At 43.4% G+C, this 16,744-nt stretch overlaps 1 protein-coding gene across 1 annotated transcript in view; it reads left to right on the top strand.

Annotated features, from left to right (window-relative positions):
* Positions 1-16,744, top strand: part of BCL3 (B-cell CLL/lymphoma 3) — a 66,149-nt gene that overhangs the window by 17,679 nt on the left and 31,726 nt on the right. The window contains exon 5 of the mRNA XM_018561329.1: positions 11,057-11,213. Coding sequence (XP_018416831.1) covers positions 11,057-11,213 — 157 coding nt within the window. The remainder of the gene's footprint in view (positions 1-11,056; positions 11,214-16,744) is intronic.

The raw sequence follows: 16,744 nt of genomic DNA, 5'->3' as shown, positions 1-16,744 counted from the left end.
ATCTAATGCAGTCCATTCACCTGCATTAGACATGAGGAGAAAGGTGAGCCCTGACTGCCGCAGGACTGAGGATCAGGTAACTATTTCTTCCGTATTCTGGCCCCTAGAACAAAATGAGCAGTGTGGGGGTACCCTTACACTGCAAGGGTTAATTTTGATAATTCCTGGAGTTCCTCTTTAATATTAGAGTGCAGAGTACGGATGAGCATTGGATTCGGGTTGACCATGAGTTCAATCTGAACCTAAGTTGTTCTCAGTTCAGCAAACAGGTGAATGAATTGGCCCGTTCACTAGCTTGCCCAGGAACGCCCTCTCCTCCAGACTGACATCAACCCATCAAGGCATTTTGATATTTGCATAACTCCTCCCAAGAACGAACCCACTGATTGCATCAGGGCTCTCATCAGACAGGGTGCTGTGATGGTTTCAGGAAGCTATGGACAGCACCCCGATGGCCCCTCCCACCAGCAATGATCTGCCTGCATTGCATAGAGAAGGACATAGACCCATTGTGATGACATATAGGAGAGTGAACCTAATAAAACCTCACAGAATATTTATCTCTTCTCCATACTGTCCAAAACTGAAAAAAAAAATGGCTAGAGTTAGCTTATAAAGAAAGGAAAGATAAAACATAACGCTAACGAGAGGAGTCACAAGACTTTCTGTAGCCCATGTAACATGTAGCCATAGTTTCCCCCATAGGCTTTTGGTTAGTGGGTTGTCTAGTGCAGTGGTGGACAAATCCAGCCCTCCAGTTGCTGTAGAACTACAAGTCCCATAAGGCAAGACTGCCAGTTACAGGTAACTAACTACCTGAGGCAAAGGCATGTTGGCATTTGTAGTTAAAGCACAGCTGGAGGTCCGGAGTTGGGCACCCCAGGTCTAGTGGAACAGGGGCTCTGACATTTCTCTTTAACATTCCTGTGCTCTAACCAAGAAATCTGAAAAACATGGCCTGTGAGCAGCCCTGCCAGACCCGAGGTGACTTATGTCATCAGATGCAGAACGTTTGCCAAGAATTTTGTAAATCGACGATGTCACTTCCTGTTCTGGATTGTAATGTCTATTGCTCCAAACTTCTGAGAAACTCACCAGCGCTTATTCTTTAAAATTTCCTGGCAAACTCTCTAGTACAGATTTCTCAACAGGAAAGAGGAATCATAATAGGAATTATTTGCTTAGAAGCCTTTCATTTGCATAGTGAATTCATGTCCTTTGACAGAAGAAACTGAAGTCAGAAAAGGTCAAAGCAGAACTCCAGGCAAAAATCTTATCAAGCTCGGCATATAAAACATACAAAATGCTCTATAGGAACTGGAACCTATTTCATTGTGCTTTTTTAGTTTTAGATATTGTAGGGAAGGCTTAGAATCTTTCTAAAGCTGGCCATACACCTATAGGTTATCTGCAGATTTTCTATGGTCAGATGGATAAAGTGCAACAGATTCCTCCATCTATGCTAAACTGTGTGGATGAAGGAATTTCCCACTGGGCCAAGCTTTAGTATCTTGCTAGTCAGCCCCGTTGGCTGTCACAATACCTGAACAATCAGATTGGATGCAGGCATTGTTCAGGTATTTTGACAGCCAACGGGGCTGACTAGCAAGATACTAAAGCTTGGCCCAGTGGGAAATTCCTTCATCCACACAGTTTAGCATAGATGGAAGAATCTGCAGGGGCGTCCCGAGGCTGGGTAACACTCAGAGCGGAGAACGTCATCACGCATGTGCGGTCATCTTATTGACTCCTACCGGCGGCCATCTTGGTGATTGACGCCGGCAGAGAGAGGAGGGGACGTTCTCCCAACGGGAAGTGTTATGCCGCCGGGTCCCCTCCTCTCTCCTGACACTGTTGTGCTCTCGGTCAATGACCGAGTGCCCGACTTTTCAGAAGGGGTGACACCAAAATGACTGTCAGTGATTTTGGTGTCACCCCTTCAATGGTGGCACCCGGGTGCCAGCCACACCCCCCACACCCTCCTTTTTCCATCTGACCATAGAAAATATGCAGATAATCTCTAGGTGTATGGCCAGTTTAAGGTTCTAATCCTTGTGTGAGTCCCCAGTACAGAGATTTCCCTTCATTTTCTCTCCCAATGACACCAAGGACATTAATAATAGAAGATACTAAACAGTGTGGATAAAGGAATCTCCCGCTGGGCTATTGCATTCTGACAATGGCGGGTGTGCAGCATCATTGGCTGCTAGGGCACAGATAGTGTTTTGGTCACCTGGCGAACTGGCCATATTTTTAGTCAAACTGTAAACAGCTTGGGTTCAGGTTGAACCACAACCCCAAAGCTTATCCCCAATAAAGAACATAAGTAGACATCTCTCTAAAATGAAGGTATATCTCCCTTTTGCCAATGGAACTGGTTTCCCCATTGGAAGAATTCCTCTCCTGTTCTGATGACACCATAAAGTTTTTGCCCAATGACCATGGTCAACAGGACCAACGGAGAGGGTGAATCTCCCCAGCAGGGACACAGACTGCAATATAAGCCAGGCTGATATTCCACTCTGTCTATCCCAGACTAAAACAAAAACAAAACAACTAGTGATATTGGATATATTTTAGACACCAAAACTGGTATTCACATGTGTAGCTGGTCATAAAGATGAATGAACATTTCCAGGGACTTCAATATCAAGACATCCCTACCAAAGTTCAGGGTAACTTCCAAATACCACCTGATGCTTCCACTCTGTCACACTCTTTATACTGAGTGGGAGGCCTAAGTGTGGGAAGTGGCCTTCACTTTGTGGGGAATGTTTGCCACTAGAGCCCATGAGATATATAAGACTTCAGTGGGTCATGCAACTAAGGTTGCCTTATTATCACTTTCCTTCTAATAATTTTCATACCAATTCCCTTTTTTTTAGCAGTTAGGACAGTAAAATTCCAGCTGGGGGGGCAACCCTAAACGTAGCCTATCAAAAATGAAACAGAGTTTTTTTTATAGGAGTTAGCATTTAAAATGTCATGTTTATACAGACATTTGAGATGACCGTCTGCCATGATGTCACTGTGAATCTGACAGTCTTGTCTCCTAGAACAATCCTATTGGCCACACCTTACCTAGTAACACAGTTACTGCAACCAGTATGGACATGATGGTGGGTGTGTTCCACACATCAGCAGAAGTGCAAAGTATACCAAGATGTTCCTACAGAAAGTGTTACGTATTATTCAACCAGTTCATCAACAATGGAGGGGATGATTCATTAAAACTAGAGAACAGCTTGAGAATAAAAGCTAGAATATGATTCACTTTCATAAATTAGCCACAGTGCATGCAGCTTTTTACTGCCAGGGACAAGTATGGATAACCTAGCTAGCGCTAAAAGTAAAAATTCAAGATGTTTCCCCACCCAGTGAATAAGGAGTGTCCTACTCATGCTCCATGGAGTCATTTCAGGGGAAGTCATTGGAGTCATTGCAGGTGCAACGAGAACAGGGTGTGACTTTTTGCATAGATAGACTCTCACTACCTCTTCCAGTAACAGTGGTCACCAGGACAGGAAGTGAGTGGAAATCTTTCCCAGCAGCAACCCAGACAGTAAAAAAAGCCAGTAATGGTTTCAACCATTGCCTAATCTATTCAAGACTAAAAACAAACATTAAAACAAAGGTTTAGCAGGGGTTTTGCTTGAAACCCCACAATGTTTGGAGAACTCTTGGAGCACTACAGAATGTTTGATCATGTGAACTTATGGTCCTCATGTCTATGGGCTCAACAGATTCCCAATGATTGGCTGATCTTGGGTGTATGAGTCTTCCCAATAATTGACTGTTCTTGGGTGTAAGAGTCTTCACAATGATTGATTGTTCTTAGTTGTAAGAGTCTTCCCAATGATTGATTGTCCTTGGGTGTATGCGTCTTCCCAATGATTGACTGTTCTTGGGTGCATGAGTCTTCCCAATGATTGACTGTTCTTGGGTGCATGAGTCTTCCCAATGATTGGCTGTTCTTGGGTGAAAGAGTTGACCAGACAGGTCCCATTTATCTCCTTCCAGGTAAATACTTCTGGCAAGGTTTTTACTTCTTCCTCTTCCCTGCACCTTTGATATAAAATTAATTCTTAACTGAGCTTAGCATTTATATCTATGAAAAAGCCAACCAAGGTTTTGCCCGATTATATTCAGGTAGTACTGACTCGTTCGACATCCCTCCTGAGTTTAGTTTAGTGTTCCGATAGTTATAAGTAATATAATTTTTTTCTTTTCCACAAGCAGTGTCTACTTGCGAGATAAGATTGCATGTTTAGGCATTGTCTTCTTGGTGTTTACATCTGTCTTACGCATTCATTAAAGTCCGGGAAAAGATGGGGAGCCTAGAAAATTCAGGTAGTTTCCAGAGCTGGCATTATTCTCACAAGCTTCCCATAATACGATGGGGATACACTTCGCCTCAGCAAATTTAGCACACACCAAGGTTTCTGCTTTTACATTTTATGCAGCTTTTCGTGGTTGAAAACAATAAAGTTAGATATAATACTCATTTAGACAAACTTGTTATTTAGATACCAGTTTTGTTTGTGGTGTTCTTATTGCCTATATCTAAATGAATCAGATACACTGTGCATTGTATTAAGGCCTGGATTTGAAGAATAGCCTCATAGTCTTCTCTGACCTTAGGTAAATGATCTTATCCCAGAGTCAATTTTATCTTTTTTTAATATACAAATACAATTTTGTTACAGTTCTTAAGTAAATCCAAAACAGATCAAAGTGTGAGTCTACCAGTATTTGTTTGTCTGTAAGAAGAAACCTAGGATCCAAAGTGGAAATCCAACCTTGGACACCAGCAACCCAAGGGAAGGGTGCTAACCACTTAGCCACCATTCTGCCTGAAGTCCACACCAGTATATAATTTGGTATCTGATCGTAAAATGACATTGTCACCTTGTACGTTCATATGTATTACAGATGGATGAGAGCGCCAAACAAAAGTTCTTAGAATCCAAAGTAATGTTTTAATAATTCTACACGTGGAATTAATAAAACTTTACTTTGCAGTCTAAGACCTTTTGTTTGGCACTCTCTTCTATCTACACTACATATAGTAACTTCTCAATTTAGGAAACCTCCATGTTGGAGGGGGTCCCTGTTTTGTGGGGAGCTGCAGAGCACTAGCCATTTGGATAGGCCGAGGACTTTTGTTTCTTTTGGCTAAAAATTTATATCCAACGCCTTGCCTCCACCTCCTTTTAGGACCTTGTGCATTTGCGCAATGTGACAGTCTTTAAGCTTTGTGCGTTTTATATTCACCTCTCCAAGACATCCTCTGCTGCCACCACTACAAAACATCAGGTGTTGGAGCTCTTAGCAAGCAATGACCTCAACCCCTCCAAAATGTGATAGTATTCGGTATTAGCGATTGTCCACTCTGCCTGAGCGCTGCATCATGGGAAGGGGTCACATATTCCCCCATACCTGGAAGCACCGGATATGTTGTTATTGCTAGAGTATGGTCATTGGAGAATTTATCTGCTGAAAATTATCTGTTTACAGACCACTATCAATTTCGAAAGCAGGCAGCTAGACAGTACAATATTGAATTGATGCAATATACAATGAGGATGTATGACGCCACATCAATTTGTGCTTGTGGATTTCTTCTCAGTTTTGTTGTTTCCTGCACAGCATGGAATGTCCATATCTGTCAAATCTGTAACTCTAGGTGGCCAAATCTGCTGCAGATTCACCCACCTGTAGCCGATATGAAGAGAAGTGCTGATGTGATTTGCCCATCTCAGTTGAAGACCACAGGTTCTGCTACAACTTTGTTCTTCTAGTAAGTCAGTCAGCAATTTAAGATGAAAGGATCATTCCCTTCCCATGGAGAAGAAGATTACTGACATTTTTCAAAAATCTTGAAAATTCTATATAAGCGTTAACAAGTACTTAATCAGATCCATTATCTATTAATTCTTATTTCCTGGATTCACACCACTTGCATTGTGTTTTGCATGTGTTGATTTGAGCTAAATGCACTTGAGTTGATGTGCATTGACTTGCGTCTTTTGGTTATTGCATTGATGAGTTTTATTTGCAGCAGGAAAATGCATTATTTTTCTTTCTTTAATGATTGCCGTGCATTGGGTCCATTGGAAACAATAGATTTTAGCTTGACATTTTGTAAAGTCTAACTTGTGCCTACCTTGAGCAAGGCAGCCTAAGGTGCATGGAGTGAATGGGCCCTAAAATGGTCATGTTCATTACAAATATCAGGTCAACTATACAAAGGAGAAACTAGTGTGCCACAAACATAAAAGCAAGCTGAAAGGTGACACCAATAATGGTACTGCTGTCCTAGGCTTAAAGGAGAACTATGGGGTCAGTGTTTTTCCCCATAGTTCTCCTTGGGGTAACGGGAGGACACAAACTAGTGTCCTCCCGTTACCCTAAGCTCAGTATACCGCGAGCTACAGCTCGCGGTATACTGAGACGCCGCACCTGGAGCGGATCCCGACTTACATGACGGGATCCGCCCAGCTGCGTGAGTGGCAGCTGGCTCTGCCTATCTAGAGGCAGAGCCAGCTGTACCCGCCCCCTCCCCCGTCCGTTCCGCCAGTCAGCGCTGGCAGATCGGAGCGGGGAGAGGGGAATCCAGCCCCTCCCCCTGTCACGGCAGAGAGCCGTGACAGGATCGAGAGGTGAGGGAACCCGGTATGTTTTCCCTCACCTCCCGATCTACTGAGCCGACCTGTGACAGTCTCATTGTCACAGGTCGGCTTAGAACTATGAGGTGAGTGGAAATCACTCATGTCATAGTTCTCCTTTAAGTCTATTAGTTTATGTCTAAGCCTATTCTTTACCTAGAGGGCAGAGTGCCTCATACTGTCTTTGACATGCCGCCATGTAAATCAAGGTGCTTACCTGACTTACTTGCGGCAAGTCCTACCTGCGGCAGGAATGCCTTTGCATTGTAGCCAAAGAAAAGGACGTCTACCTTACAAGCTTGCCTCCGCCAAGGCATCATATCTCATTATGATAAATATTTAAAAAAACAGCTGGGACTTTCCATTATCTTGGTAGAAGATGCAATTAAAGATGCATTTGTAGTCCGGAAAGACTTCTATTTGTAGCAGGCATCTGTCCAGAAAACTGGGGGAAAACCAGGGCCTGCTATCAGAAATTGAAGAGGAGGATCAATTAACAATTAGATATGAATAATTTGAGTCCAACAGGGCCAGACTGTGAAAAGTTCTAATTATGTCAGTTGTCAGAAAATAGCTATACACCCAAACTATCCAGTACTGCAAGCTACAAAAACAATTCAACTCTTGTGCGAAACCAGATGGCCATGCTGGTCTTTGACCTTGAAGTGCACAAAGTATAGATTAAGATAACAAGGTGGTCTTCATGCTCCATTGCCCAGAACTACTGTAGTTATTTTCAACTCTTGACTGCATGTGCATTTGCGAGAATTACTTTTGTCATGAATTTGAAGTGTATCTATAAACAAAAGTTGTATCTACTGAAGACACAGCAGGTAGAGAGAGGAATTATCTTCAAAGTAAAGGGAAAATGCTCTTAGCTGTCATCGGAACTGGTGTCTCCATTAGAAGACTTCACTACACCTTCTGTAGTGCAATAACTATCAAATTTTAAATTTGGTATCACTTCCTGCCCCAATGACAATGGTCACCACAACTAATAGTGTGATTCTCTCCAGTGGAGACATGGAGAACAATCATTATCTGATAGTGGTCCAAACCCTTCCCTACTATATCTAAGGCTACAAAAAGGTTTTCGCTATAGACCCACTTTAATATGTACTGAATAAAGGATTGTTTTTACTGGACCCAGGATGCTTTCTGGTAATTCAGTGATTTCAGTGATTTGCTGTTTCTTTTTGGGACCGTTGTTTGCTAAAGCAAAGACAGATGGTTACAATGTATTGTTTCCTATACCAGAGGGCAGGTACGGTGTCCACTACAGTGTTGCTATATGTGGGAACGTTCACTTATACCTTGTGCCATCAACTCAACTATATTGTACTACTGACCACATAACACAGTCTAAAGCTGGCCATACAGGTTATCTGCAGATTTTCTATGGTCAGATGGAAAAGGTGCAACAGATTCCTCCATCTACGCTGAACGGTGTGGATGGAGGAATCTCCCACTCGGCCAAGCTTCACTATCTTGCTAGTTGGCCCCACTGGCTCTCAAAATACCTGAAGTTTGCCTGCATCCAATCAGATTGTTCAGGTATTTTGACAGCCAGCGGGGCTGACTAGCAAGATACTGAAGCTTGGCCCAGTGGGAGATTCCTCCATCCACACAGTTTAGCGTAGATGGAGGAATATGTTGCACTTTTTCCATCTGACCACAGAAAATCTGCAGATAATCTATAGGTGTATGGCCAGCTTAAGAGGTCTATGATTCCCCAAAGTAGGAGTTTATGGAAATAAGATAGGTAATCTTGAGTGCAGGTGATCCTGGAGTGAGGTGAGTCTGCAGGCATGGTTAAGTGACATTATAACTGTTAGTTACTGCCTTTCTTCAGGTTAAAGGAAAACAGCCCTTGCAATGGGCTAACCCTGCATTGCAAGGGATAACTGTTCAGTAATGTCTAGGAGGAGTGTGCAAAGGAGTTTGACTTACCTAATCCAGCCAGCACTCACCTCTCTCGCCTAAGCTCTGGCTTGTGGACTGTTCCCTGGCGTCCTCCTGTATAATGCATGGCTATAAGCCCTGCATTGTTCATGATGATGTCAGCACCAGAGCAAAGGGGAAAAAGGCCACAGGTGCCAGTCTTGGAGCCAGTGGGAGTGGGGATCAGGTGAGTAAAAGACTTTTACACATCCACCCTAGACAGTAAAGAGCACTTACCCCTTACAATGTGGGGGTAGTCCCACTGAAAGGGTAGTATTATTTTTTAGCTGGAAATAGGCTATGTGGAGGGTTAAGTTTAGGGGGTCTACAGGTAGGGCACTGATCTTTGTGCTGGTAGCTCGGCACTGTACACTAACATTGTGCTTCCTTCCCACTGTCAAAAGCCAATGTACTGACATATTCCTAATCTCCTATTAAGCTGGACATACAACGGGGGGCTAAATGTAAATGAGAAAAATCACCAGACTCCCCATCCATGCTAAAGAACGTGGATGGAGAAATGTCCCCCGGGGGCTGTTGTGTGTTTGGCACCCCCCAGCTGGCAAAATACCCAAACAGCAACTGAAGCAGATTGGCTGCAGTCTAACAAAAATCGAATGCAAAATTGGGTTTTTGTTGAGCCGGGTGGGGTCTCCAGGGCCACCCATGGATCAAATTCTGTCAGCAGAACATGACCAATATCTGATCTGGGTATGGCAAGCTCTTGAAAGGTACTGTCTCAGGCTTTTTAACTCTAGGTTAATGACCGGAGCCTTGTGATGTACTGACAAGCTTTGATCTGTGTCAGTGGAAAGACTTTGGTTTTTTTTTCGGGAGAATCTGTATATTTATTTTAGAAGGATGACTGTACTTTTAAAATGACTATGTAAGGCGACGGTAGAGTGTAAATTTAGTTTAACCAATTCTTAGTATAACACATTTAGCTGAATCATTTGTTTGTATTAGCACAGTTTCATTCGGAAGGTTCGCCTACAGTAAATAATATCTGTATGTGCATATGGTTTTTTTACGTAGATGCTACGTAATATTTTCTGCTGTGAATTGTTCAGAGTAAAGCTATGTATGTAAATACACTGCATGAATAATACTGCAACGCTGAAAACCCCCCTGTGCCACTTTATGTCTACCCTTGTCTTTAAAGGTGCAGCAATGGCATCCTCCATATTGTTTCCATTACAGGATCACTTTAAAGGGCAGTTCTAGGCAACAAGTGAAAATAATTGGTGAACTGCTAATGCTTCCTGGGAAATATTGAATCTGAAGTCAACTGTTGTTTAAGTTTTATGTAATCCAAGGCTGGTAGATTCAAGTAAGCAACCATATGTTCTTCTAGCAGAGAGTGTAACCTCTGGTTATATGATTCTTTATCATTTAAATGGTAATTCCAGTTTCCAATGTGGGGAATTATATGATTATTATACAGGATTTATATAGCGCCAACAGTTTGCTCAGCACTTTGCAAGAAAAGGAGGACATTCCAGTTCCAAGACAAGATGGTTAGGAAGACTCTGCCCGTGAGAGCCTACAATCAGAATAATGCTCACAAATGATGAACATTCATTGGTCAGCGCAGTCACCTGCCCATACTGGGCAATGAGAAGTGCTTCTTGCTAAGAAGCACTTCTCATTGGTCAGCGTGGTAAGGTGACCGTGCTGACCCACGACAGCTCGCCATTTGCATTAGTCCATGTACAGAGTACCAGGATGCAATGCTGTGTACAGTGTATGGGACTTACCGCGACTGCAGCAGGGGGGAATGGCGGCTAACCCAAAGGTTTGACTACTAGGAGTGGGCAGAGGGGACCAATTTGTGGGGGTAATTTCAGTTTCCCACATTTGTCAGGGAACTGAAATAACGCTTTATGGTACCCTTTAAGAACACTATGGAGTCTATTTATAAACAATTCACAGAGCCATTCACCCCGGAAATCATTAAGAATGTGTGCTCTGTGCAATTAGAGGCAAAACCAAATGTGCTTTGTATATTTTCCTTTTCAAGCGGAATGTAATGTAATGAAATACCGCATTATGGCCACTAGAAGTAGCTAAGGAGCATAGGAAAGTAGTATTTATTTCCTATGCTTCTCAGCTTCATCTAGTGGCCATACTGCAATATTACATTACATTCGACCTGAAAAGAAAATATACAAAGGAGGTTCATTTCTTGCTCTAGCACAGAATTAACTTAGTCAGAGATTGGCAGGGCGTATGGATGTGCAAATTGCTTATAAATAGTCCCCTATGAGTATTTTGTTAGCTAAGCAGCCTATTTATTTAAAGAGTTCCAGAAATCAAATGTAAAAAAGGAAGTGTTTCGGACATGTGTGAGCTGTAATACATCCAACCAGATAGTACTAAATATGTTCAATGGATAAATATGACGATGCAAAAAATATGAGCCCAATTTGTTTTTTGTCTGCTATCAGGTAGTCCGGCTCCATTTGTATCCTCCACGGTGTACTCCACTCCAGCCATTATGACCCCACGACCCCTGAGACTAGTGCCAGCAGTGCAGCTCAGTCCAGAATTAGATCTTCATGCAGACATCATGGCAGCTACCCGTGCGGATGACGATGGGGACACGTAAGTGCCAGAAACCTCTTCTCTTCCAGTGCATGTGACTTCTGCTACCTCAGCTTGTATTGCATTTCTCTGCTCTAGTCATCTCTACTCTACATCTTATAACACTTGTCATCTGCACTATATCTAAACTTACACCCAGGAGAATTTTGTAAGAAAAAAAAATGTTTTTGGATTATTCATTTGAGTTTCTAATAGGTATTGCGGTCAAATCGATGATCGAAGGAGCGAGATGGAAAATTTTTTCCCAAACAATCCAAATTTGAACAGTGAAATTGGTTTTGCGATCAAGAAACTCCATTCGTTCCAAGATCAAATGTTAAAATCAAAGGAAATTTTGAATGACCTTAGTCAAGTCTCTGATGGCATTATCCACTGTCCCAATGAGATTTTTCATATGAGTGTTTGAACACATGTTTACAAGTATATGGGCAGCCTAAGGGATAGATATTTTCAAGGGCACAGATGATAATAATAATATTAATAGTAATAATAATATCCTACCCCAGTCTTCAAGAAACAGGCTAAGGACAATATTGGTGGAAGCCAAAAAAAAGCTTAGAAGCATTTTTTTGAGTTGTAGAAGGAAATTGGAGTGAAACTTAAACAAACACAAGCAAATGATTTAGGTTGTCATTTGTACACACATTTTGTACATATTTCCAAGCTTAAGAATTTTTGTTTAGATCAATGGATTGCAAGTTAACAGGAGGAGGAGAGAGTTGTTCAGCATTAAAGTCTATGGGACAAAAACAAATGATCCTGCACCAAAAAAGCTCCTGCTACATTGTTCAGGTGTATATAGGCCTCATAGAATAAAGCACATTGTGCAACAAGCACATTTTTCAGGTCTATATAGGCCCCATAGAATAAAGCACATTGTGCAACAAGCACATTGTTCAGGTCTATATAGGCCCCATAGAATAAAGCACATTGTGCAACAAGCACATTTTTCAGGTGTATATAGGCCCCATAGAATAAAATGTAAAATGTAATTGTTGAGCGTTGTCAAGCTTCTGGAAACATGCAACAAATTGCTCAGGGTTAAATATGCTGATAGTCTTGGTGTGAATGTGACACACACACGTGTGATAGTAGAACAGTCCAGTCCAGCTCAGCTCAGCAGGAGTTGATACTGAAAGCTTTTTTTATTATGTTGGGTTCACACCAGAAATACATGGGTTGACTTACATTGATGCACACTGTACTGCATTGACAGAGATCTCAACTCTCCCTGACATTCCGGGAGTCTTCCACTATTAGATAGCAGCTCCCTAACGCCCGCAAGTGAAACATAGTATCCTGGAAAGTAGGGACACCGGCCCTTTAAGTTTTTAAACATGAGTGGCTACCTGAGGTCCTCGCTTGCTGGGGACCTTAGGCAGCCTGCTGGGGTCCTCGGGCAGCTGTCTTTGACAGTGCCGGTCCAGCCACACATCACCTCTTGCTCCTTCCCGAGACCGACACTGCAACGGACAGCCCCACACTGAACGAACAGCCCTGGAGCCCGGCACAAGCGCGGCACCCATCCATTCAGCCCCGGAGAGCCCGGTACCCATCCGCAGAGCCCTTGAGAGCCCTGAACCCACATACAGCCCTGGTGAGATCTGCATACAACCCCGGTGACACCCAAACGCAGCGCTGGTGAGACCCAAATGCAGCCCTAGTGGGACCCAAAAGCAGCCCTGGTTTGACCCAAATGCATACTTTTTTTAGCCAAAGTTGTTCATGGGGTCGCAACAAGAAGAGATTGAGCCTTTCCTTCCTGGTTCTGCCCCCTGATGTTTACATTTTAGATTCTACTAATTCTCAGAAAATTCCTGGAATGAATGATGGGAATGGGGCTTAGTTCCAGCAGGGGGTGACTTGGGCAGAAATCAAGAAGCTATGGACAGCCTGGGCTTTGGATTCTCCACTGCAGTGCCATTAGAAACCTTTCAGACATGGTTTGGTTCACTTTAAAGATTTTATTTCATGTGACCCAATGAGATGCCACCTAAAACATCCGCCCCAAGCTACCTTATTATAGGGATAACCCTGCCTTGATGTGTGAATGTCAATCTGGAGGAATGAGCATCCCTAGGCAGGCTACATTTGCATGCAGACCATAGTGGATAACATTCACATGTGGTGCTGAGCCTCCATTATTGAAGGATCTGGAATCGAATGAATGAGATGGGCAGGGACAGTCAGGCTGGGGGAAAAAGGAGTTAGATGATACTGGACATCCTCCAGCCAGAAAATGAGGCGGGCTCTATCTGACTTGCTGCAGTTTTGAATGCACACTGCGAAAAGCTTGCAGTGTTCAGTGAAATCAGAGTAGCAATTTCAGTCCAGGAGAGGAGCCAGTACAACTGTGCAAGACTAAAGGAAAGGGCACAGTTTAGATTACAACAATAGCAAACTTTAGTATTTCTGATAAGTTTTTCACATACTGTATTTTACCTGGGATGACCATGCAGAGTCTGGACAGATGGGCTCTGGTAACCACACAATCACTTTGTTACTGGAAGATAACAAACAGTAAAGCACATAGAAACCACCTAATCTAGCCGTTCTAAAACCACAAAGTTCCCCTACTCTTCCCCCCACCACCACAAACTTCCTGCCCCATACAATACTTCCCTGCCTGAGTATTTCTAGTGTATTTTACCTGTGCCTGCAATGTTCCCCTGCTGATTCCACATTAGAAGGAAGAGGGCAGCGTGCATGGTGCACAAACCCATAGCTGCTCCTCAGCCTTTGGTGAAAGATAGCTTGGGGTCAAAGGGATCTTTCCTGCAAGACTGACTATTCAGTAAGGTCCTGGTGCACAACGCAGTGCTGTTTGGTATCTGCTGTGTGATCCTTTGCAGACCCCAGCAGTCAGTAGTGGAAACATTTATTTCAAAAGACTCAAGACTATAATGACAGTGATTATCAATCTCATGTAGCATGTCTCCAGTCTTCAATCACCTCTGTTGCATGTCTGAAAGTCTCTGGTCATCTCCTCTACTATGTCTGAAGTGTCTGATAGTCTTCTGTCATAAACTGAATATTATAGGTGGCCGCTTTGAAGCTGTCAGGGGCCACAGGGGAGGCACCCCACACCTTGCAAGTTGAAAACCACTGCTGTGAAGTCTATGAGCAGCTAAAGTCCAGTTTAGACCCCCCACACACAAACAATCATGCTGTGGAGTTGCCAGCTTCCTAGCAACCAATGGCTTTGTGCGACTCAACCACCAACCAATGATGCTGTGTGGGGCGCACCACGTCATTGGTTCCTATGACATAGACGGAGGTTTGGTGGCCAGTGGAACTGCCTAAATCATTCACGGAACTCCAAACAGCTTCGGTTCTGGTTGCACACATGATCAACCCATACCCAACGTTCATCCCTAGTCTCTGATTGTCTACTACAACTTCAAGTCTCCAACCAAGGCTGTATCATATCTCCTGTAGCACAGTAATAGTCTGTCTCTAGTATAATTACATACAGTATACTGTACTAGATATTATGGGCAGCCCTTTTATGATGTCAGAGGCCACACTTGGGGCCCCTTATATCCAGTAAGTTGGCCATTATTGGTCTAGACCCTTGGTTTTCAACCGGTGGGTCGTAACCCAAAAGTGGGTCGCGACCCCGTGTTCAGTGGGTCGCCACGTGCCTTCCACTTTTCTAGGTCAGAGGCTTCTTAGCCTCCCTTAGTGCAGAACTCTCAGCCATTCAAAATATGCTACTCGGCGCAGAATGTCAGCTTTAGGTGGAGTGGGCTGAAATTATGGCCGCGAGGGAGCTCCATCCATACATGCATTGCTTATGGCTTCCTTGCATGTCCTGTAGAGGTGCCTGGATCAGAGTGACGTCACATTCAGACTCCTGGCACCTCTACAGGGCACGCAAGCGGGTTGTACAAGCAATGTACATATGGATCCAGCTCCGTCACAGCACAGCAGCCCACACTGGACCCCAGGATGAGGATCCACCCCAGTTCTCGTAAAGTGGGAGACTGGGAGGATCTTAAAAAAAAATTTAAAAAATAATTTTTTGGGGAGTGTGTATGTGTGTGTGAGATTGTGTCGGTCAGTGTTTTTGAGGGCCCGTTAGCACTACTACCAGTTGATTGAACAGTCCTGTGCCATTAACGCACTGTACCATGCAATCACACCTACCACGCACTCTGGTGTGGGAGGTGCTTTGCATTATCACTCATTTGAATGGCACACCAAATGCACCTCCTGCCCACAGTTCAATTGCCCGCACCTGAACGTGCGGTACTGCAATGCCATGTGTTCCATTGCAGTGCGACTTGGGTCGCAACTTAATGACCAAGGGGGTCCTGAGGTTACACAGGTTAAGAACCACTGCTCTAGACTGGTCGGGTCATCTCATTTCATGAATGTGAATTAAACCTACTTCTATATCAAGTCTACTGGGGTGGGGGTATATAGGAAATTGTTCATTTCTGCAAATCAGCTCTATCTCTACATCGGATGCTGAGGGTCTGTTTTGTAATTCCGCTATCTTCACCCGAAGACTATGCGAGCCTCTAACTGTCTGTCGATTATCTGTGTTTGTATCTTTGGATGACGTCATTGACTTCAGTGTTAAGTTTCACTTTATAGTAAGAGCCTTTTCTGTGAAATCCCTTTAACTTCCTAAAACTGACACATTACTATCTATCTTTCCCTCCCCCGTCCTGCCCCCAGGCTGTGAACCGCCACCATATTTGTTCAGATCTGTCACCTGCTGACAGCGACAGTTTATCGTACGACAAAAACAAGAAAAAAAAGATTCTCTGAGAAACAGATACAGTGATGAATAAAATAAATGCATCTTTTATGGAAACCCAGAATCCATTTTGTTAGGACCAGGTTACATATATTGGGTACATGGGTGCTTGCAACCCCCCTACCACAAAGCCTCTTATAGCCCCCTTTGCCTAAGGACCACACACACGGAAATGGAGACATCAGCAGATGTTACTGGAGTTTTCTCAGGCAGATGTTACATGGGCAATATTCCAACCAACAGCTTTATGGGTTGATGTCAGATTGCTGTTGTACTTTCTAGGGTCCCCGGCAAGGCACGGGCTTTCACTTGTGACAGGAAACATGGGACTTATGGTAAAAGTGTCAAGCTGCATTACACACAGCGACAGTCTCTTAAGGCTGCAATGACACGTTATGGGAAAGTATCAGGTATTCTCAGAAAGTTAATATTTTGTATAATTACTGCAGGGTTGAATTATAAGTCATTATTATATGGCTGCTGCATATGGCATGCTCTTGCATATTTTCGTTACTGTAATATATATAGAGATTTGTAAATTAGCCACTAGAGGGAGCTCTCAGAGGATCAGTACAATAACTATGTCTCTCTTTTCTATAACAAATATGGAGATAATAATATATAAGCCACTCATTGTTTTAACTGAGTCGGCTGACACTTTATTTCTCTCTCTCTCTCTCTCTTCTCTCTCTTCTCTCTCTTCTCTCTCTCTCTCTCTCTCTCTCTCTCCCTCTCCCCCCCCCCCTCCCTCTCCCCCTCCCAA

This window comes from Nanorana parkeri, unplaced genomic scaffold (genome assembly GCF_000935625.1).
Source record: "Nanorana parkeri isolate BGI_ZX_2015 unplaced genomic scaffold, ASM93562v1 scaffold517, whole genome shotgun sequence".
Lineage (NCBI taxonomy): Eukaryota > Metazoa > Chordata > Amphibia > Anura > Dicroglossidae > Nanorana > Nanorana parkeri.
This window is presented reverse-complemented; position numbering and strand designations above follow the sequence as displayed.